This window comes from Portunus trituberculatus, chromosome 43 (genome assembly GCF_017591435.1).
Source record: "Portunus trituberculatus isolate SZX2019 chromosome 43, ASM1759143v1, whole genome shotgun sequence".
NCBI classification, from domain to species: Eukaryota; Metazoa; Arthropoda; class Malacostraca; order Decapoda; family Portunidae; genus Portunus; species Portunus trituberculatus.
The window spans coordinates 15,307,328-15,331,949 of NC_059297.1; the positions used below are offsets into that span (position 1 = coordinate 15,307,328).

Sequence of the window (24,622 nt, forward strand, 5' to 3'; positions counted from 1 at the left end):
ATAGTGGGGATGGTACAGTATGTACACATAGCAGCTGGTGGTAGTATTGTACAGTACATAGCAGCCAACGGTACATAGCAGGACGTAGCTCTGTCCTCACCAAGGATTCTATAATTTCTTAATCCTCACACATACCGTTACCTAAAAAAAAAAAAAAAAAAAAATATATATATATATATATATATATATATATATATATATATATATATATATATATATATATATATATATGAAGATTCAAGAATCTCGCGACTCTAGCTCGTAGGTAGTATGTTGTGGTGGTGCAGCGATGATGCGCACGCCACATGCGCAGTCTTGACGCTCCTCACAGTCGGAGGCAGAGCAGCTGATTGGCGGGCAAAACAATGTGAAGAATCTTGAATTCGCATATTTTTCTTAGAGGGACCGAGATGTGGGTTCTACAGGGAGCTGCATCAACATCAGGTAAGCAAGTAGTAAGGTGATTAGATGCATGTTATTGTCTTATCAGGAGTGTCACGGCGCTTATATGTAACGTAACCCTCTACCCTTGCCTCACCTCCCATCTTTGTTGTGGATTGGTGATTAGGTTCATTGCATGTGATTTGTCACTTGTTTATGATCTTTTTTTTATTTATGTGTCTTTCGTATTCAGTTAATTGATTTCACTGCCTAGCCATTCGTTGATTCGAAATTTGTTGGCAGTTATTTCCATGATTCTTCATCCGCCCCGTGCTCTGTATGACTACATGGACGGTTTCCTGGAAGAGGCCCTCATTTTTCTTAGAGAAACATTCTTCTCTGCAATTCCCTGCTTGCTGAGGTCACAGACTTACTAGCCTCTTCAACGGTTGCTACATGGTGCTTTAGGAAACAGTTGTTTGAGTGTGATGAATAATGATATTTTGTATTTATCCAATTGCTGTATAAGGTGTACTATCTCAATATTACTTATCAAAGTCTATTGCGAATCATTTATACCTTGGTCTGGCACACCAGTTCTAGGCTCCCACATAGTTCTTTCAACTTTATTATTTTTTTTTTCTAATTTTGTGCTACACTTTCATTAGCAAGAGCCAGCCAGGTAAATAATGGGCCTGTGTCTATAGTACAGTAACCTCAATGCTATTACGACCTTGGCTGTGTGTGGTGGATATTTGAACGTGATGGCTATATGTATTTTTGTTCTTTAGATTCAAACACTGCTATTGAGTCAACACCCACAACCGACTCTGGCAGGTTGTTCCAACTGTTGACCACTTAGTGGGAGGAAGAACACATTCTAGTGTTAAGCCAGGCTGTGGACTTGAATAATTTCTTGGAGCTCTTCTGAGTGATGGTGTCTTCCCCACATCTTGAAAAGTCCCTAGTTGGATTCACTCATATTTTCCACATAGAATCTTATATGCCTCAATAAGACCACCTTAAGATCTTCTGTATGCCAGAGTTAGTATTTTTTTTTTTTGAAGTCCCACAATCTTATTGGCTCTATTGATCTTTTCAGCAAGATTGTGGGAGAATGTTGATCTTGATCTTGATGGTACAGGTGACGCAGAATTTCTTCTGGGTCAGGCCTTTGTATCGGCAGCTCCTGTAGGGAACATAAAGAACACCAGACAACAAAGAGGGCAATCACCATCTTTCACACCACTAGTTCCTGCATCTGGCACGCCACATTCTCTCCAGGAACTCTTTCACAGCCTCAATCATCCTTCCATTCGTCTCCCCACACAGTCCCAGCAGCAACACCATCCATTCCTTTCCTGTCATCTCCACTCTGTCATGCCCCAGCTCACTCAGCACCACTTGCATCATCTCATACCTGTCTCTGGCATACTTCACACACTCCAGCACCACATGTTCCACTGTCTCATCCTCTCCCAAGTCACACATCTGGCACACTTTGCTGCGGGACTCAGACCATCTATAATTCCTTGCATTCACATCCATGCACTGTGCCCTAGCTCGGAAGAGAAGACCACACCAATATCCTTCTCTACATCAGTTTTTTCAATATACTCATACATATGTACCTACTATATCCATTGTCCTCAATACTGGTCAATTCTCATATATTTACTCTTGTTAAGATGCTAGTAGAGATGCAGCGATGTATTGATACTGATATATCTGTATCATTATCAGGTGATTTTCTGCTAACACTACCAATGCTTAGAGAAGCAAGTTATTCTGTTAAGTAGAATTTGGACGTTTTATAGCAATAGTAAAAATAATGAAAATACCAAATTGTTTAGTAGAATATGGTGTATTGAGCCCATGGTGTGTAATAATAGAGTATATTCTTTGCTAATGAGTCACTTCAGCTACCATATGTGTAGAAAATGGGTCGGTAGTGGACTTGGGACCCTGCTTCATTCCTCACCTGAGGGTGAGCACACAGACACTGCAGTCTGCTGCTATGTGTACATTAGTCAAGGTTTGTCAGTTTTATCTTGTTTTCTTGTTATCTATAGGATTTTAATTCTTATGGCAGACAGACTATGAATAACAATTCTAGTTATAAGATAGCAATATGTTTGTATTAGTAAACAAAGACACATTTATTAAAAAAAAAAAAAAAAACTAAAAACAGTTGCAGATGATTCTTCTCAACTTCTGCTTTGCCATCTTTGACCCATGATTTTGTAAGGAATATTTCAAATTATTCAGATGCTAAACTAACAAAATCATCACCCACTGGCTCTCAGGCTAAGCACTCAACATTAGGCAATATGGAAAAAGGATTTTTATTTATTATTTCATTTTAAGGTAAAACATTACAGTGCAGTTTAAGGTAAGGCAAAATATTCCAGGTCAGTGTCATCAGGCCAGACAAAACTTTGTGATATTATATTTTTAATGCAACAGTGCAGTTTTAAATATGACAAAATATTCTAGTGCAGTGTTATAACACTACTCAGAAGACACACCCAAAACCAGCCTTAAAGTTTTATATATAATATGTTTTACCTGAAACTTTGGTATATTCAACATATGTTTTACATATACTATTGAATAGCAAATATTTTCATAAAAAAAAAAGGAAATTCTCTCTCTCTCTCTCTCTCTCTCTCTCTCTCTCTCTCTCTCTCTCTCTCTCTCTCTCTCTCTCTCTCTCTCTCTCTCTCTCTCTCTCAAAGAAAAGAATAAAAGTTTTTATCACACACACATATATATATTGTGCATCATCATAGCAGTACAATTAATACTTAGTTATTGGGGTATTAGTTATTAAGATATCATCCTGAACCCAGAATAAGCTCTATCTTTTTCTGTGTAACGATAAACTTTTCATGAAAGCTCATGTTTTGAACTGCAATCTATTGAATTATACTCTAAGGATGTGAAGTTTGATGAAAAAGAGACAGTTTGAAATGCAGTTTCATTAAAACTACTATTGTTATTTTAGCCAGGTGTCAAAAAAAAAAAAAAGTTTGTCTGTGGGCATCAGTGTTGTAGACTGATTTCCAGTGCACTGTTGTCAGTATCAGCATTGGTAGTAGTATTGATATTGATCCAATTTTATGGTATTGCTATCAGTATTGGTCAAAATTCTGGTATCAATACATCTCTAGATTGAAGCTTAGATGCCACTTCTCTTTCCACTTTTTGAATAATTCCAAATCTGCTTGCAGCTTAACACAATCCTTGTTATAATTTATTGTTGTGTATATCTTGGTGTAATCTGCATAAAGAAATACATCGTTTCCATTCTTGACCTCATCATGGAAGTCATTATTAATAAACAGTATAAAAAACAGAGGACCCAACACTGAGCCCTGATGAACTCCACTGTTTACATTATTCCAGTCATGTGCCTCACCATTTACTATAACCCTCTGCATTCTGCCAGTTAAAAAAGCTCAGGATCCAATCTAAGAAGTTGCCCTTAATGTTGTAACTGGATATTTTCTCCATCATTCGTCTATGTGGCACTTTGTCTAAAGCCTTCATGAAATCCAGGTAACTACAGCCATGACCAAACCATCATCCAGAGCCTTAGTCCAAGAGTCCATCATATTGATAAGTTGAAGCACTGTTGAAACTCATGCCCTATATATTTCTGCCCGTAATCATGCCAAATCTATTCTCCAACTTACTAAAAACTCTTTCATCAATAGAAAATGTCAAAGTCTTTCCAATTCTAACTCCTCTCGAGATTTCTGGCATCTAGCCAATAATATCTCTAACAACTTTACTTCTTCGTCTTTCCCTCCTTTACTTCATCCAGATGGCTCTACAGCTGTCTCTTCTTTTCTAAAGCTGAACTCTTCGCTCAAACCTTTGCTACCAACTCAACTTTGGATGATTCTGGGCATATTCCTCCTACTCCTCCACCCTCTGACTACTTCATCCCTAAAATTAAAATTCTTTATAAAGACGTTTTCCTGGCCCTCTCTGGCCTTGATTCTCGGAAGGCTTACGGTCCGGATGGAGTCCCTCCTGTTGTTCTCAAAACTGTGCTTCCGAACTCGCTCACTGCCTGGTCAAACTCTTTCATCTGTGTCTCTACTTCTATTTATCCTTCTTGCTGGAAGTTTGCTCACATTCAACCTGTCCCTAAAAAGGTGACCACTCCAATCCTTCTAACTACCGCCCTATAGCTTTGATTTCCTGCCTTTCTAAAGCCTTTGAGTCTATCCTTAATAGGAAGATAATGAGGCATCTATCAGCTCACAACCTTCTCTCTGATTGCCAGTATGGTTTCCGTAAAGGCAGATCTACTGGTGATCTTCTTACTTTCCTAACTGAATCTTGGTCATCCTCTTTAGGGACTTCGGTGAAACCTTTGCTGTCGGCCTTGACATATCGAAAGCCTTCGATAGAGTCTGGCACAAATCTTTAATTTCTAAACTACCCTCCTACGGATTCTATCCTTCTCTCTGTACCTTCATCTCCAGTTTCCTTTCCGATCGTTCTATTGCTGCTGTAGTAGACGGTCACTGTTCTTCCCTAAAACTATCAACAGTGGTGTTCCACAGGGTTCTGTCCTATCACCCACTCTCTTTCTATTATTCATCAATGATCTCCTAAATCTGACTCAATGCCCTATCCACTCCTATGCTGATGATACCACCTTGCATTATTCAACAGCGTTCAACAGACGCCCAACCCAACAACAATTAAATGACTCAAGGCGAGATGCTATAGGACGCCTAACTTCTGATCTTTCACTTGTTTCTGATTGGGGCAGAGAAAACCTGGTTTTGTTCAATGCCTCAAAACTCAATTTCTACAACTATCTACTCGACATAACCTTCCAGACAACTATCCTCTCTTCTTCAATAACACTCAACTTCCCTCTCCTCTACATTAAACACACTCGGTCTATCCTTCACTAAAAATCTAAACTGGAAATTTCACATCTCTACTCTTGCTAAATCAGCTTCCAAGAAGTTAGGTGTCCTGTGGCGTCTTCGTCCATTTTTCTCCCTCCCAGCTGCTTGCTCTGTACAAGGGCCTTATCCGCCCGTGTATGGAGTATGGCTCTCATGTCTGGGGATCCACACACAGCTTTACTAAACAAGGTGGAATCTAAAGCTTTTCGTCTTATCAACTCTTCTCCTCTAACTGACTGTCTTGATTCTTTAAGTCACCGCCGCAATGTTGCATCTTTATCTGTCTTCTACCGCTGTTTTCATGCTGTCTGCTCTTCTGAACTTGCTAACTGCATGCCTTCCCCTCCTGCGGCCTCGCTGCACAAGACTCTCTACTTCTTCTCATCCCTATTCTGTCCATCTTCCTAATGCAAGAGTTAACCAGTATCTTCACTCCTTCATTCCCTACACTGGTAAACTCTGGAACTCTCTACCTGTGTCTGTATTTCCACCTGCCTATGACTTAAACTCTTTCAAAAGAGGAGTGTCAAGACACCTCTTACGTTAACTGGACCCTCCTTTTAGATTTTTTGTTTTTCTTTCTCCTACTTTCCTCTCAACAGGGCCTGGCAACCAGCGGATTTTTTTTTCCAACACTGTTTTCCCTTGGCCAGTGCCCTTGTAATGTAAAAAAAAAAAAAAAAAGATATTAAAGCAAAACTATAAATGACGATAATAAGCAAGGAAAAAGCCATGAAAAGTGGTTTCTTTGGTAAGGAAAGGTGGGCACTGGCAACTTAGTACTATGGCGTACATAGAAATGCACCCTCTCTCCTTCCATTTCAGTGTCCATGTGAATGCGATGGGAGGAGGATCTATTGAGTATCTTGCCCGTTATTTCACACCTTGCAAGCCATAGTCCAGCCTATTTTACCTGCCTTTTTTGCCTTACAATGTCTAAACAAACGGTGCAAGTGGAAATTGCAAGTTGTACCCGACCATGCATGGAAGGGAGACACCCTCGCCTTCGAGCGACTAATAACTACAATCATTGTAGGGTCGGCCAGGTGCCATACGAGTCTTACAGAATATTCTAAACATGCCTTAAAAACATATATGATGCACATGGTGGTGTATGAGCATGAAATATCCAACCCAATTAAATGTAAAGGGTCATAGTGGACGAAAATGACATCTCTGGGTTTTTTTACCTTTTTCTCAGTTTCCACTTTTTATCATTCAAATTGTATCTTCTTCCACATTTCTCAATGTATTTTCAATTTTGAGGTATCATTTTGAAGCTCAATGAAGCTGTTACATTTCTGTCTCTTAGAATTTGGAATTTTTTTAAGTGCCGCAATGTAATTTTTTTATAAAAAAGTTGAAAAAATTTAAAAATTCATAATGGCTACCAAAATAAAAGAATCAAAATCTATGAGAGGAAAAGTTTTGTTATACGACATACTTCATATCCGTACTGGCAAAATTGAAATCTGTCCTCTGGTGACGGTTTATAGGAAAAATATTATAAAAAAAATCGATTTACTTGTAACTACTAAACTAACATCATGTAAAAGCCATCTATTAGCGAAAAAAAATTACCCACGTACCTCTTTGTTTTTTATTTTTCGTAAACCTCACTGGATGGTCCCTTTAAGACTGTGAGAACAACAAAAAGGCAGAAATATAGTGTAACCCATATTATCACTTTCCTCCTCCTCTTCATGTGGTCAATGTCACAGGACACTGTCATGGTTAGCTCTCTCTCTCTCTCTCTCTCTCTCTCTCTCTCTCTCTCTCTCTCTCTCTCTCTCTCTCTCTCTCTCTCTCTCTCTCTCTCTCTCTCTCTCTCTCTCTCTCTCTCTCTCTCTCTCTCTCTCTCTCTCTCTCTCTCCTTCTCCCCTCATTTGGCCTCACTTCTCCTTTTCACTGTTCTGCCTATGTCTAAGTTTCTTGGCCTTTTATCATCAAAATATTACTGATAATCATTTCATGGATCAACTCTGAACATAGGGTCTCACTAGTCTAGTGAAACCACATGCAGTTTGAATAGGAGTGGTAAGGAAGTTGGAAGATTTTTGAAATAACTAATGAAAAAGATATTTCAAAACAAAACTATGTACAGTACAACAACATGATCATTTCCAACAGGCAAGGTACACTATTTGGTGTGTGAGCAGGAACTAGTGATTGGACGACGAGAAGGCCACATCCTGCTGACCAAAGACAATTCCATCAGTCGGAGGCATGCTTCCATCAAACTCACATTCCCACATGTTAACGTAGTAAGTGCTTGATAGTTTTTAAGAATCTACATTTTATTTAGAATTTAATTTTATCTATGTATATGAGAACTATCATGAAGCTGTTTCTTACTAATAAAGTAGCACTATTGAAGGAGGTTCAATATTGTTACAGTAGTGTGCCTATTGTAATAAAAGATAAAATGTATAGTTTTATTGTGTTCCTCTCTTAGTAATACAGCAGAACAGCACAGTAAACAAACCGTACATCAGACCATGGATTGTATCACTGACATGAACTTGCAGTGTAGAACTGAGAGTGATGAGAGCAAATTTAGTTGGAATTGTATTTTAGAAAGGTAATAATTTTTATGTTTATGGTGCATGTGTGGATGTGGTAATTTTATCCTAATATCCTTAATGCTTAACCCCTTGAGTACCATGATACATTTCCATACTCATTCTGCTTACTATTTGGTGATTTTATACAGCTTCAGAAACTTTTGTGGGGGTGATTTAAATGGTGGAGACTGGCCATTAATCTTATAACCTACATAGATCTTTCCTAATGTCAATAAAATGGTCTAATTGTACACAAATTTCAAGGTAATAATGTGTCCCAGTATTGAAGGGGTTAAAGGTTATGTTGTCCAGTCCAAGAAATCATTGTACCACTACATTATGTACATTCTGCATCTTTATTATTTCACTTAAAGAAAACAAGGGAGCCAGCTAAGGTGGAGATGAGGGATTTAAAGTCCACGTACGGCATCTTTGTCAATGACAATATAGAGAAGGGTGAGCGGCTTCCCTCAGGTAGTACCCAGGAGCTGCACCATGGAGACCGAATCAGATTTGGGATGTTTGACAACATATGGAGGTAAGCTTGGTATGTTGGCTGTGCTCAATACTTGACATGCTTTTTTTAATTTTTAAAATTGCAGCTTATTCCTTTTTATTCCATTGGTATTGTCATCAAGAACATTTTGAATTTCACTAAATATTTTCACATGGGTATCATTGGGAAAAATGTGAGAGCATTGGTCCATGTGTTCTGTCGTCACAGCTGGAATAAAAATGTGATCAGCAAGTATTGTAGTTTCTTACATGCCGGTTGCCTGAAAGCAACTGGTGCATTTGGCAAGCCTGCTAAAAATCTCACATGCCGATGTAAAATTGCAGCTTATTCCTTTTTTATGTCATTAGTCATTACCTCCCATGGGGAAAAAAAGAGTCAGCCTTCTATGATGGAGCTCTTATCTGAGATGAAATGAAATGAAATGTTGAATAACTTCATTCACTTGAAAAATTAGTAGATTGTGAATAGAATATATTAAATTTTATTTAAAAAGTAAGCAAATAATAAGTGAAAGCACTGTGGTGGGAACAATAACACTTGCTTCCAACACTGTCTTGTGTCTTATATTTCCATGCAAGATCAAAATGAATCCTTGCATCAGTTCAAATTTTTAAAATGAATTACTGGTACTAATTAATCCATATCATTTATAGTAATGTGGCACTGGATTATAAATACAGAGATATGATGGGCTGTCTCGTGAGTGACAGTCTAAATTGATGTTAAAAAACGAGCCATTATACATTAGAATATCATGAGTTTTTCTACATGAGGTTATTTTGCTCAGTAGCATAGACCAGGGTGAATACAGGCCACTTTTTACATCTTTTATTATAAAATCTACACAAATCAGCCAAATCAATTGAAAATTTGTGTAAAGGTACTTTACTACATGATATATATTCCCTGAAAGAAAATAATAATTTTGATTATCATTATAGAAGTTATTAACTTAAATAAGCTGCCTACTCTATGCCGAAGTCCTGGGGTGAATTGGGCCATCCTTTGGGCCACTAAAGTTTTAAAGTTTTTTCAATATCTTTTATGTATTTTCCTTTTTATTTCACACACTCTCTTTCTCTCTCTCTCTCTCTCTCTCTCTCTCTCTCTCTCTCTCTCTCTCTCTCTCTCTCTCTCTCTCTCACACGTTTTTATATTTTTTTATAGTGCTTATAGGCCACATCCACACCTTGAATCTGATGTGTTGTGCCTACAAGCTTTATGGGTCCACAAAACACATATTTCACATACACAGAGTCATCAACATCATCCCTATTCGGCCTCTCATATGTGTCATTTGGTTTTCTTTCCATAAACTTCATTTTCAAGAACTTTTTTTTTTTTTTTTTATTTATTTATTATTTTTTTTTTTAACCATGCGAGCTTTTCATGGGAATTTATGGGCTAAAGGGGATACTTTTTGGGTACCCCCTATCTCAAAGCCCACCTGTTAGGAAACCGTTGACCTGAGTGAGGAAGCCCAACCTATACTCGGACCGTGGACAGGATTCGAACCCTTGCGCTTGGAGACCCCTTGGATCCCAAAGCACGCATGGTTCCACTGTACCATGGCGGCCACACATAATCTTTTTAATGGCCATTTCTATATTTGGGAAACTGAAACATTCATCCCAAACCTTGCCCACCAATTCTACGAATTCCCTTTTGGTAATTTTGCGAGCATAGTTTGCTGCTTGCCATTTGGCAATAGTGGCATCCCACCTGGTCTTCAAAGGCATAAAACAGCAAACATCAAGAGGTTGCGGTACATCAGTGGTGTGTGGAGGAAGTTTAATGATGGTTATAACTAAAAGAAAAAAAAATTGGGAATCTTTAATGTATCAAAATCATAATGAAAGTGTGGTGGCCTGATACACCCGGTATACAAAATACACCGGGTGAATTGGGCCACTCATTGAAGTGCCTATAGCACTAAAACTAAAAGGAATTTTTTATTTCTGATTAAAGTATGCAAAAGAACAGAGAATTATCTATATGACCTGCAATTTTTATAAAAATTCAACAAAATTTAGTGTACTTTCAGGAGAAATTGAATACATTTTTTTTCTTTTTGGATACGAAAATTTTGCAACTTTGAAAAACACTTTTTTGGGACGCCGTAGGAACCATAAGTTTTCGGTCAGGAATAAAAACTTTTCTAAGGTTGTGTAAATACTGAAGTGGGCTTTCAAGCCCAGTATTCACTCTTTTCAATTTTCAAATTTTTCATAAATTTTTGAGGAGTGGCCCAATTCACCCCAGCTGGCAGGGGGGACCAGTTCACCCTGGTCTACGCTGTTGCTTATGTAGCAGGTTGGAGATTGTCGAGGGATGGAGGAAGACTACTTCTGCTGCTGATGTCTTTATTCCCTCTGCCACAGTACAAATCACCCACATATGAGAACAACTTTGACAAGCATCAAACGAACCTGAATAGAAGCTCGGTTTGAGCTCACATAAACCTAAGCTTGTTTTTAACCGAACTACTACCGCCACCATGCTATTTATACAAGTACAAGGCATTAAATGTTAATTACACCATAGTTTATACATAGAAATATTTCTTTATTTTCTTTTTATATATTTTTTCTTTTCAGTTATAGGAAGCAAACGTATGTATGGTCTTGTTTCTTCTTCCAGGCTTGAACACCAGGATCTGACTGTAACTACATCCACCTTGAGGAGTGCAGGTCTGCAACAGTTGACCAATGCTTTGGTTATCTTAGGAGGTCACTTACAGGAGAACTGGTCCTCAGACTCCTGTTATTTAGTCATGCCAACTATTACCCTCACTGTCAAGGTGAGGTAACCCTATTTCTAACAAACAGTCGTGTGTGTGTGTGTGTGTGTGTGTGTTTTGTATATGATCCTTCCCTATCTGTATTTATGTAGTAGTTCTTGCAACTGGTGTATACTCTTGCTGCTTACTTTTTTTTAGTCCATCCCAAATATTTATTCTTATTAGAGGAAGCTTAACCTTTACATTTTATGCTATTCAGACATATGATTCAAATTTCTCTCCCCTTCCTCTGAGTGCTGGCAGTTCCATTTCTTTTGATATTTGTTCATAACTCAGTCTAACTGGTAGCAAGTTATTATTTGATGTACAGTAGTATAAAGTGCATCTAAATTGAAAACTACCTGCACTGTGGCTGCTTCCTCAAATAAATGACATTTAACAGCTATTAAAGAAGATTTTATGAGATTTATTTCAGTTTACTCCTACAAGGATCACTAATGTCACTAATATCACTTTCATTTGTAGGTAGCATGTGCCCTAGCAGCAGGTCGCAGCATTGTCCTCCCTGAATTCTTCACCAAGCTTGTTGATGCAATAATCAATAAAGCACCACATCCCAATCCTGCTGAATTTCTACCATCAGTGGAGGTGAGAATGTGCTAAAAAAGTATTTGTATATTTGAGTTATATATATCAGGCTTCATTGAATAGTCACTCTCTAACTAAATTTATCTGTGTTGTCTATCTCTCCCCTAACTCCTTTGACTATTGTAAATTCTTTTACTATTTAACTTTCAAAGTGAATAGTCACCCTTTTTAGGAACAAGTTGAAGATAGGCAGACTTCCAGCAAGAAGGAATGATAGAAGTTGATATACAGAGTTTGATGAGTTTGGCTAGGCAAGGTGAAAGCATGGAAGGACCGTTTTTGAGAATGATAAGAGGGACCCCATGATGTCCATAAGCCTTCCGATTGTTTAGACTGGTGATACTGATATTGATACTATTACTGATACTGATAAGTGCACTGAAAATCAGTCTATAAGATTGTTGCTCAGTCATATTTAAGAAAAGAAATATTATTTATTTTCTTTAACAGTGCACAGAGGATCTAACATGATGAATTACACACACGCCAGGAACAATGTCATTATCTCTGTCTTTTGAGTGTTATTTTAATTGTGTTGACCATTCTTTACTTTAATAGGCATCACTATGTGTGATGACAGCTACGCCTTGCAATTTTGAAGACAGCTTTGTCCAAGGTCTTTTTTTGTGTGTGTGTGTGTGAGAGAGAGAGAGAGAGAGATTTCTTCCATATTTTAATGAAAATACTCACTGTTCAGTAATATATAGTACATTTATTGAATATATTAAATGTTCAGTTACGACAATAAATTCCTTTTTTAAGTATCGGTAGTAGGATGTTAGTTGGAGTAATTAGAACAGTCATCCTTCAGGAACAGGCTGAATGTAGATCATCTTCCAGCAAAGAGAGGTAGATGATGATAGAGTTGAAAGAGTTTGACTAGGCAACATGCAAGCACATTGCCTAGTCAAACTCCTATTATTCTGAGAACAATAGGAGGAATCCCATTAAGTCCATAAGCCTTCTGAAGTTTAGGCCAGTGAAGGCATAGAAAACATTGAGAACAGTTTCAATAGGTGGCTTGAAATAGTCATAGGGGGAAGGAGAGAGATGAACAAACCTTAAATCATCAAATGTAGAGTTTTTATCAGAGGTTTGAATGAAGAGTTCAGCTTCAAAGTGTATGAGATGGTAATAGGTGTTTTTGGTTAGGTGCCAGAAGTCTTAATGGAAGTTGGATTTCAAAAGACTTTGATATTTTTTATTTATGAAGGAATTTTTGGCTAGTTGAAGAACAGACGATATGATTCTAGGCAGAAATATAAAGTTCATCAGATTCAACAAATGGAATGGTAAGCATCATATGTGGGCCATCTCTATATCATGTTTGTGACGGCTGTGTTAAACCAAGGTGAAAGGTTTAGCTCGAGAGGGAGAGTGAGGAATATATGCCTCTATTATGAGTTCAGCACTCAGAGATAGATAGATCTCTGACATGGAGACAGTAGTCATTCCAAGGAAAATCAGTATGGTACCTGCTCAGAGGAAAATGTCTTCCACTTTGAGGAATCCTGAGGAATGATTAGAGCTAGAGGACAAGATATTGATATGAGATTGTGGTTGGAGGAGCCCAATGGAGAAGATAGGATAACAGCATAAGCAGAAGGATTAGAGGTTAGAAAAAGATTATGAATGTTGGGCATATCTTCAAGACAGTGAGGAATACAAATAGGGTGTTGCACCAGTTGCTCTAGGTCATGGAAGATAGCAAAGTTGAAGGCTAGCTAACCAGGGTGGTTAGTGAAGGGAGATGAAAAGCCAAAGCTGGTGGTGAACATTGAAATCTCCAAGAATGGAGATCTTGGCAGAAGAAAAGAGAGACAGAATGTACTCCACTTTTGAAATTAGTGAAAGGATTTCTTATAGCCAGATGAGTTAAGTGAGAGGTATACAGCACAGATGAATTTACTTAGAGAGTGACTTTGAAATCAAAGCCAGATGGTGGAAAACTCTAAGATTCAGGAACTTTGGCACAAGAGCAAATGAAGTCATTATGCATATAGATGTAGTTTTGTGTGAAGGAAGGGTTGCCTATAGAGGCTAAACTGTGATAGCCCACTTGTGTGAAGGAAGAGTTGTTATAGAAGATAGGCTGTGATTGCCACCTTGTGTTGAGATACAAAAGGAAATGTTCAGTGAAATCACACTGGCTTTAATGTTCACAACACCCTCTAATTCATTGCTTTAGGCTTCCCTGTGAGTAATTATTGTTCTGACAGGTGTTAGCTGCCTTTTTCTTTTCTTACTCTTAACATGTGTTATCCTTTTATTGGGAATTGAAATAATGACAGGAATGAAGAGATGTTCGATCTGCAAAGTAAAGCTTCTAGAAAAGTTGCATAGGTTAGATAAGAAAGGAAGAGTTAAGGAATGTAGTAACAGTGATTATTGTTAACTATACAAGAAGTGAAAGAGCAGGATAAAGAAGAAAGAAAATAAATTCAGTTTGAATATTACAGGACACCTCAGTCAGCAGTGCAGGCGGATCCTTTGTCCCTGACCCAAATCGCTCTACTATCTTTGCTGGCCTCACCTTCCTTTTCCCAACTGAAGCTCTGATGATCAAGATGTGCAGTCCTGTTCAATTAGCAGGTAAATTCCATTCCTATACTTTACCTTAAGGAAGATATAACCTTATCAATAGTATCTGACTTGATGAGGCCTCTCTTGTGTAAGGTTCATGAGCTCCGGCTTGTTTGCCAATAACTCTTTAACTCATTTAGCTCCCTGGTCTTACCTCCCAAGCCTCTCCTCTAATCTTATGATATCCATATTGTTATGTCTGCTATAGTCTTCTAAGTAATTATTGGCTTATGTTACTGAAAATGCAATCTTAAAGCAAGTTATATATTGAAGTCAAGATTAAATTGGGAGACCTGTGTGTATGTGCCCCAATGCCCCATATAATCTATAAAAACCATGAAATGTTATATTTAAATACTGGTGACTGATTAATGAGGAACATCGCATGTGAGAAAGAAGCCACAAATGATCCTGCATATAAGGTAATCAAGAGGTGCATTTTAAATATCATGCCTAAAGATCAGTCAGTATTAGTTCAGAGCTCTTTCCATAGGGAAACCACTGGCAGGGTAATCAGCAGACAACATATTTGATTACCTAAGTGAATGCATATATGATAGACAATAATAGTAATGATAATATTAATAATGATAATAATAATAATGTATAGACACTCAGACAAGTTGGAGGAGGAGGTGAAAAGAAACACAGGTTTAACCCCTTCGCGCCGGATGTTAAAAAAGCCCGCCTGTATTATATACGGGTGGTAGTGCCGTCGCGCGGAAACTCGTGCAAGCTTGTCATACTTGTCGTCTTTGTGTATTATGCTGCTATTTTTTAGTTACTATATCGCCTTCGAAGAGGAAAGTGGACGCTTCTCTCTTTGGAGAAAAAGAGAGAGAGAGAGACATTTGCTAATATTTTAGACACAAGCGGACGCATGTAGCTTATCTTCGAGAGGAAGAGGGGAGGACATTCTTTCATTCCACATACACAGAGGGATATTGCTTTCACATGTCTGTAAAAAGCCTTGGTTGGTCTTTACATTTATCAATTATATCCTTTTCTTGTTTCTTTCTTTCTTCTCTTCTAATCAACACATATTCATTTCTTGCTCTTTTGTAACTTTCCCACTGCTTAATCCGTCTTTTCCTTCTCCACCTCTTCCATGCATCCTCTTTTCTTGTTCTAGCCTTTTCACATCTATCGTTAAACCAGTCCTGCTTTCCAACTTCTCTATGTTGTCTTATTGGTACAAATTTTTCTCACCTTCTTTGTATATTTTTATAAATTCCTTCCACTTTTCATTTGCTCCTTAGCACTCTTGAATTTCATCCAATTTGTCTCTTGAAAGAATTTCTTTAGGTTTCCAAAATCTGTCTTGGCATAATTCCATCTTCCCACTTTATATTCTTCATTTCTTCTAGATTTCTCTTCATCTATCACCTTGAACTCCAAAACTGCATGATCACTCTTTGCTAAAGGGCACTCCACCCTCATCTCCTCAATGACCATTGGCTCTGTACTAAAGACCAAGTCCAGTCTTGACGATGCTCCCTCTCCTCCAAACCTAGTATCTTCTTTGACCCACTGAGTTAACACATTTTCCATTGCCAGTGTCAATAGTGTATTTCCCCATGTTGTCTCTGATCCTTCCATTGACCAGTCCTCCCAACACACCTCTTTACAATTAAAATCTCCCATCATTATAGTTCGTTCACAGCCACCCAACATTTCTTCCAGACATGTTCCTGTATCACTTATCATTTCTTCATATTCCTGTACTGACCATGCATTTGTCTTAGGTGGTACGTACACCACTATGTAGTGCCTCTTTTTCCTTCATTAGTTTCTGCTCTGATCTTTAGCACTTCTGCCTTTCCCATACCTTCTTTCACTTGATCCACCTTTATATCTTTTTAACCAGCAACATCACTCCTCCTCCCATCTTACCTACTCTATTTCTTTTCCAAACATTATATTTCCTTCTCCAAATTAGAAAATTTGTTTTTGTATTTGTGTGTGTGTGTGTGTGTGTGTGTGTGTGTGTGTGTGTGTGTGTGTGTGTGTGTGTCTATAATTTCAGCACCCAAAGAATGTTACAAGGCGGCTTCTCCATCACTTTTCCTAGAGATTCATGTAACTTATCTTTCAAGAGGTCATAACTCGTTTCCAGAGGGCGCTCTTCTCCATTATTCCTTGAAACCCTGTGAGGATTCATCTTTCGAGTTCACGGCCGCCATGGAGATGGCTGATGGCTCAAACGCAGGCTACAGTTTATATTTACCTTCACTGGAGCTAATCAACAGAGACTATATGGAGACGGGAGAGAGAGAGAGAGAGAGAGAGAGAGAGAGAGAGAGAGAGAGAATGGAAACAGTCTATGCCATTGGGTAATTTTAGACACAAGGCGGGATGCATGTAGCTTATCTTTAGTGATTGGTGGAGACAAGGATGGTGGGAGGAGCACTAGGATTTTAAGGACAGCATACGGCGTGTGTAGTTGGTATCCAACACATTATACGGGACAACTGAACTGAAGAAAGCTCAGAAAAGAAATATGACGCCTACATAGGCGTCACCGTATATGCTACTGGGGCTTCATGACGCCTACATAGGCGTCACCATATTGAAGGGGTTAAGGAGTTAAGTTTATTCCCGACTAGTTTTGCTTGTGGCTTCTTCAGGGGAACTGAAGAAGCCACAAGCGAAACTAGTCGGGAATAAACTCAACTCCTTAAACCTGTGTTTCTTTTCACCTCCTCTAATAATAATAATCATAATAATAATAGTAATATTAATAATAAGAAAGTTACCTCCTCCTCCAATAATAATAATCATAATAATAATAGTAATATTAATAATAAGAAAGTTAACTCACAGTATACATGAATGCATTCTTACCGAAGCAAATGCTGCTCTACTTGCATGCTGAGTGAGTGCATGGTGAGGCAATCAAAGTAAAGAAATGTAGCTAGTCATATAACAGGCATGGGATGATGAAGAATAACCGTAAAAGCAAATTATTGTATAGCAATGAATCAAATAGTGGGGAAGACCTGTTGTCACAAAAGTTCTGTAAGCTTGCAATCCTCTTACCTTTCACATACCTACCTATTCATCAGATCTTGAATGATGATTTTATCAACTTTTTTTTTATTTTGATTTTTTAATTTTTTAATTTTTATTTTTTATTTATTTATTTATTTTTTTTTTCTTCCTCCAGTTATCCCACCTTAGACTCCATTACTCTGTCTCTATTTTTGACTTACTGCATCATAATCTTCAGTGTTTCTCTATGTGCTTGATCCTGGGTTTCAAGCAGCACTTAGATGGTCTCCAGGTCCTTGGTGTATATCAGGTTCAGGCTGGTCAACTGGCTGGTTCACTTATGTATGTCACTATGTTGGCTGCTGAAACTTAGTCCTTATTTTACTGATTTGGTGAATTTTCATGATTTTATCAATTCATTGGTATACTTGTAGAAATATTGTAACTGAAGAAAAGAAAATCCAGAAACTTTTAGAGCAAAGTTTGTGTGTACCATATAGCTTGCCCAGCCAGCCAACTGACACTTGTAGAAGGAAGCCAGTTGTTTATGTGTTATTTAGTGAACATAGCTAATTTCTAATTTAAGGTGTGCTTTATGTCTTTTAACAGGTGGAAAGGTAGAGCTACTCACAGAAGACAACCATGAAAAAGTTGTGTCTGGTAAATTTATTTTGATCCGTATGAAGACTCTGATGCCAAATACCCTCTACAGCAAAACTCTTGGTAAGATATTTACTTTTTTTAATATTTCAGTGAAAGGATATTACATGCAATATAATGCATAGGATTCAAGCTTTTCTAATGAGAGCAATGCCACACAGACCTCCTGAAGAAACATGGTCTTCGTGCAGTACCAGAATCAGACATTGGGTTAGCTATTGTCTTTGTAAGCACAAAGAGCCACTGCAACTCTGCCTACCTCGGGCCTACTAGTTTTTTCAGAAGGTCCTCAAGCACACAGTCCTTAGAGGTAAGGAGTGAAATATATTGTCAAATTGAAGATATGACTACTCTTGTGTCACGTGACTCTGTGGTCAGTTTACTTTAGGACTTTCTTTTGCTGTGGATGTACATACCTAGTAGATTGTTTGATATTAAAATCATAATGCTAGCATTCATGAACAGAATTTTAGTGAACATAGATACATTCTTTTTATGGGTAAAAAATTAAGCTTCACACTTTTTGAGTTATCTTATGTCCCTTAGTCTGTTAATGCTACCAAGAATTAATGGCTCCTACTCACTGGCCACATTTACTAAAAGGTCAACACATTTCTATTTTATAATTCTAATTTTATTGTTTATTTGCATGATTAGTCAGATATCTGGTGTGTATCTTCATTATTTCTGGTGTCCATGATTGTTAGTTTTCATCGCTTGAAACATCATGACCAAATGTATGCTTTGATATCGACTTTGTAGTAGCAATAACATTTTTCAGAAAGAGTAACCTCATTAAGATATAAGATCTAGTTATATAGATGGATTGTTTTACTATTTTTCATTAATTTCAGAAACCCAAAATTTTTGCTACAGAAACCCAATCAACAGAATTTTCAGTTAGTCTGACAGGACCAAAAGTTGTACCTGATAGTGGTGAACAGCAACCATCTACTTCTGCCCAGAGTGAAATGGCACCTCCCAAAGTGCCCATCAAGAGGTGTGTGTTTGATTATGATGGATTTTAAAATGCTTATAGGCTCACTTACTCACATCATTTGTTTCTCTCTCTCTCTCTCTCTCTCTCTCTCTCTCTCTCTCTCTCTCTCTCTCTCTCTCTCTCTCTCATGAAGACAATGGCAACTTGTCTCAACAAACTTTTTCATAAGGATATTAATTTAGCATAAAGAGAATTAGGTTTGACACTATTTACTCAACAAACTTCTTCATAAGGATATTAACTTGGCATAAAGAAAGTTAGGTTTGACACTATTTACATGATATATATATATATATATATATATATATATATATATATATATATATATATATATATATATATATATATATATATATATATATATATATATATATATATATATTGTTACGTACACGCCACGGCTGCGGTTAACTGCTACAGCTCACTAGAGTGTTATTCTGGCCAAATCGCCAACTTTGTTACGGTCAGTACAGTGGGGATTATAATACACTCCACAGAGTACTCACTACTATAACTCACAGCCGCTGTAACCCTCAGGTTCTTTCAAGGTCGCCAACAGTGTATAATTTCCCCCACTGTAAGGGAATCTCCTCAACAACTCCTTCTCCTCCTGTACCCAACCAAGTAGAATTTATAAATGGTAGATGCTATGTGTAACAGGGCGAGGCCTTAATACCCCCTAGAGAAACCGCCCACAAGGACAATTCCACTCACTTCTCTATGAAGTATTAATGGCTCTCCGCACGCCTTGTCCACAGATGGTGATGAACCACAGACTGTGACAACACGCGCAGTATATATATTACTATGCTATCCTATTACGACAAGTGCTTCCTGACACCTGTCAGACTGACACCCCTAGCCTACACTACTACAATATATGATGTGTACAGCACATCCGGTGATGTACACACAAGACCAGACACCACCTACGGGTGACAACAACTATACACGGAGTCCAGATACTCGTCACAGACAAGTCGGGCGGACGACAACTACGCACCACTGGCCGACATGAAGCCTCTCAGCATTCAATAGTGTGCGTGGCTACTACCACTACAATACAGTATACTACTGAAACTATACAAAAGATGGTGGGGGCACACAGCCGCCCACCAAACCCCACTGGTGACTACAACCACCAACAGCAAAAACAGGACGAAACAATAACACGTCCCTCCGCGTCGCCACACCCGAGTGGACGAACGCACAACAGGAAATGTAGCCCCCAACCGGCTACACTTTCCTCAGGACAACAAGCTCGTTGTCCTACACAGCCACGGTCTACCGAGTAACAAGCCAGCTACTCAAGGGAGGGCACAACTCCCAGACCGACGACCAGTGAGCACCTAGAGAAGTCCAGCAACATGAATCTCGACTGTGCCAGAGCCACGAGCGTCCGCGTCCACCTCAGCTGAAGACTACCCTGGTACTGATGCGAGGCTCGCAGGCGCAACAAAATGGTGGAGAGAGGGAGGCGGGTTGTCTGCTCAACAGAACAGCCTGAGGGGCCCGCGCTGGGGTGGCCATAGGCTACGCGTATAATATAAATAAATAAAGGGAAATAATGCGATGCTCCTCACATGCCCTCCCTTAACCCCTTTAAAAAACTTTTACAAAACTTTTTTAAAAACCACGAAAAAGCGACCTCGTGGTACCGCAAGATGCTGCCGTGCGTGCGTACACACCAATACATTTCCGTGTATAACTGTGGCCTGAATGCGGATTTTGCCTTTTTCATACTCCACGTGGTTCACTATAAACAAACAAACACTGGAGGCTTATTTTTAGCCACCCCAGCGTAACAAAACCATCCCCCCCACTAGCCAATCAATATCGGAGTTAATTTTTCATGCATAAACTATAAAGCCAATCACTATTCTTTGACATATATTATTCCCACAGTCCCCCCAAGAACATCAGTTCTCTAGTATCGGCCGTGGTGAAACTGTTCTATTGCCTCTAGTTAGAGATAATGGCGTCTGCTTCGTAGCAGCGATGAGGATTATCATAATTATGAGACAGATAGTGAGGATATACTGGAAGACTCTCCAGATGAATATGATTCAGACTATGATCCTGAAAAAGAAATAGGAGAGAGTGATAGTGACAGCAGTGTTGAAACCCTCTCGGCAAGTGAGGGGGAGCAGCCTAGTTATGACTGCCTCAGGGCCACCCTCACCAGGTGCAGAGTGTGTGGTGCTGAATTTATGATTAGTGCACAATTTATGATTATGTTTACATTTTCTTTTATTAATAAAATGACAAAAATATGTTTAGAAAAAAGTACATAACACTGAGTTAGAAAGAAATATAATGTGTAGATCTGGCCATGAGGCACGTGCGCACCCGGACAGGGGGCTGCGGTATAGGAGAGGAACGATTTGTTTACATCGGGGGTTGGCTGCGGTAAGGAAGGGGTTAAAATAAAAAATTTTGGAAACAAAACATTTACAAAAATTTTTTTTAAAAGGCATGGAACTGATTAAAGGGAATGGCCCCGGGACAGACAATCGGCCACAATGTTGTCTGCTCCTTTTTATATGTCTGACAATGATATTGTACTCCTGGAGTAAAAGACTCCAGCGAGTTAAACGCTGATTTTTTAATTTATACTTTTCTAAGAACTAAAGGGGGCTATGATCTGAATAGATGACTACTTGGGGCCCATAAGCGGGGATGTAAATTTCAAAATGCTGCAAGGCTAGCAAAATAGCAAGCAGCTCTTGCTCAATGACTGAATAGTTCTTCTGGGCGGGCGGGAGTAAACTTTTTCGAAAAATAACACACAGGGTGGTTAACACCCTGATCATCAGACTGCACTAAAACTGCGCCTACTCCCACCTGACTAGCATCTACTGCGAGAGCAAAACTTTTTCTGAAGTCAGGGGCCTGGAGCACTGGCATCTCGCATAAAAGGGTCTTAACTCGGTGGAAGGCGCTCTCACAGTCTTCACTTCTTACCCTTTTGCAAGAGATCTGTAAGAGGTGCCAGGAGGGTCGAATACCCCAGTACAAAACGACGGTAGTAACCTACCACTCCTAAGAATCTCTGCAAGGCACGGCGACAGGTCGGTGCGGGGAACCGCCTGATCGCTTCTACTTTGGCTTCAGGAGGAGTGATGTAGCCATGGCCCACTCGGTAACCCAGGTATTATACCCGAGCTTGTACAAATTCACTCTTCTCCAAGTTGACAACTAATCCCGCTTCCTGGAGTCGTGCAAAGAGGGCTTCTACATTAGTCAGATGCTCAGCCCATGTTGTGTCATAGATGACCACGTCATCAATGTATACTACACAGTGAGTCAGACCATCAGTAACTCGGTCCATGAAACGCTGAAATGTGGCTGGGGCATTTCGCAGCCCATAAGGCATCACTTGGCACTGATAGACAGCGCCGTTGGCCACAAAACTCGCTATCTTCTTAGCCCGCTCCGTCAATGGGACCTGCCAGTACCCCTTGACAAGGTCCACTTTGGTGATAAAAGTAACTGACCCGATTCGGTCCACAGAGTCATCTACACGGGGCAAGGGATAAGTGTCTACTTTTGTTAGAGCATTAACCCGCCTGAAGTCAATACAAAACTTGACCTTGCCATCAGGCTTAGGTTGCAGGGTGACTGGGGAACTCCATTGACTGTAAGTCCGAGTAATGAGCCCATGCTCAAGCATGTACTCCAACTCCTTCTCCACCAGTGCTTGCTTCATAGGATTTACTCGGTACGGGGGCAGTTTGACAGGCTCTGCGTCCCCAACATCAATATCGTGTGCTATCAACTGTGTCCTGCCCGGGACACTGCTAAACACTGAAGAGTACTTCCTCAGCCGCCGAAGCAACTCATCTTGCTGATCCCCTAAATGTTCAACCTTTTCCCTCAAGAGATGGAGGCTATTCCGTTCCCACTGCCCTGGGTAGTAACAGGCTCTCTCTCAGCCCGGCGGGCCTGAGAGCGGGTAACAACATTTACAGAGTCTTGCACCACTGGCCCAGACTCCTCAGCAACCTCATCCTCATCAGAGGTTGGGATCCATACACGACCACCAGCCAAATCATTTCCAAGCAGGAAGTCCACTCCTGCGACTGGCAGTTCGTCTGCCACTGCTACCTGAGCCGTATCAGTGACAAGAGGACATGACAGCGTCACCTCAGCCATCACGAACTCCTCCACAGTGTTAAGTCCACGACACAACACTGCCTTGCTAGATGTCACCTTCCTACCAGTGACATTTCGGCACACTGACTGCTGTGCTCCCGTATCACGCAGTACGGTGACGGGATACTTTGTGCCATCAATCTCAACAGTGCCTCCACACAGGAAAGGACGGCACCAGTCAAGCTCACTATCCTTAGGCGGGCGAGGCAACAGGGGGAGGGACAGGGGGCCAACCTGCTCTCCCTCCTCCAAACACAACTCAGGCACACGCCGTGCCTTCTCACTTCTAAAGCCTGAAGGAGCAGTCAACTCATCACCACGAACTGTGTCAGGCCACACCAACAAGGCAACTGGTTTCTGCGAGGACTTGGGAGTTTCAGCTGTTACTAACTTTGGGCAATTGAACTTAAAATGCCCTTTTCCTCGGCAGTGATAGCACGTAGGCTGGTAATCATACTTGGGCGTTCTAGGGGCCGCCTTCCCGCCGTCCGTCCTTCGCAGAAGAAGGAGGGTGGGGCCTGGGGCTTTCCCAAACCCATCTTACTGCCGAATCCAGTATATCGCCTAAAGTGGCCTGGAGAGCCCGAGGAAGAACTGCCACCACTCCCTGGGCCTCCCTTAGGACCACCTTCCTTACGACTCCAACTCCCAGGCTGCTGCACAGGACGGTGGGCCAACACATAATCATCAGCCCATGTAGCAGCCTCCTTCAAAGTCCTAAACCTCTTCTCCCTCAACAGAGGTACCAGCTCCTTATCAGCAATATCAATGAACTGCTCCATAACTACTAACTCCTTCAAAGCCTCGAGAGAGTCAACACCCTCGCTTGCAATCCACCTCTCAAACACTTGCTCCAGTGAACGAGCACACTCGAGGTAGGAGTCACTTGCTCGCTTCCTCTTTCCTCTGAATTGCAAGCGATAGGCTTCTGGTCGCAGCTCATATGCCCGCAAGATGTCAGCCTTAAACTCCTCATAATCATCCAGATCATCAGCTGACATTTTATCATAAACTTCAAGGCTTTTCCCTTGAGTTTATTCGCAACCAAGCCTACCCATCTCTCTCGAGACCAAGCAAACTCCTTGGCTTTCCTCTCGAAGCGAACAAACCATTCAGCTACTTTAGCCTCATCAAATTCAGGGACTAGCTGGAGACTTTGAACTAAAGTACGCTCTACACTCTGTTCTCCTCCTCCTCCTACACTACCAACAACTCCAGGCGTACTTACTGCATGGCGAGTTCTCTCCCACTCCAACTCTCTATCTTTATCTGCCCTTTCTCTCTCCATCTCCAATCTCATCATCTCCATCTCTCTAGCCTCCTTCTCTGCTGCTAGTCTCTGAATGTCTCGTCTTTCTTCCGCTTCTCTAGCCCTCTCCTCAGCAGCTAGTCTCTTTAACTCTCGCCTCTCTTCTGCTTCTATCTCCATTTTCCTCATTTCCAGCT

The 24,622-nt window shown here is 40.0% G+C and overlaps 1 protein-coding gene across 2 annotated transcripts in view; it reads left to right on the forward strand.

Moving 5' to 3' along the window:
* The first annotated feature begins 290 nt into the window (after positions 1 to 290).
* LOC123517967 (nibrin-like) overlaps positions 291 to 24,622 on the forward strand; it is a 40,536-nt gene continuing 16,204 nt past the window's right edge. The window contains exons 1-9 of one of the 2 annotated variants that reach the window (XM_045278466.1): positions 291 to 444; positions 7,449 to 7,582; positions 8,257 to 8,420; positions 11,040 to 11,199; positions 11,665 to 11,787; positions 14,247 to 14,379; positions 17,971 to 18,084; positions 18,183 to 18,331; positions 18,876 to 19,021. In XM_045278466.1, coding sequence (XP_045134401.1) covers positions 411 to 444; positions 7,449 to 7,582; positions 8,257 to 8,420; positions 11,040 to 11,199; positions 11,665 to 11,787; positions 14,247 to 14,379; positions 17,971 to 18,084; positions 18,183 to 18,331; positions 18,876 to 19,021 — 1,157 coding nt within the window. In that variant the 5' untranslated portion in view covers positions 291 to 410. Of the gene's footprint in view, positions 445 to 2,241; positions 2,417 to 7,448; positions 7,583 to 8,256; positions 8,421 to 11,039; positions 11,200 to 11,664; positions 11,788 to 14,246; positions 14,380 to 17,970; positions 18,085 to 18,182; positions 18,332 to 18,875; positions 19,022 to 24,622 lie in introns of those variants that run through there. The other variant, XM_045278465.1, reaches the window with a different exon arrangement.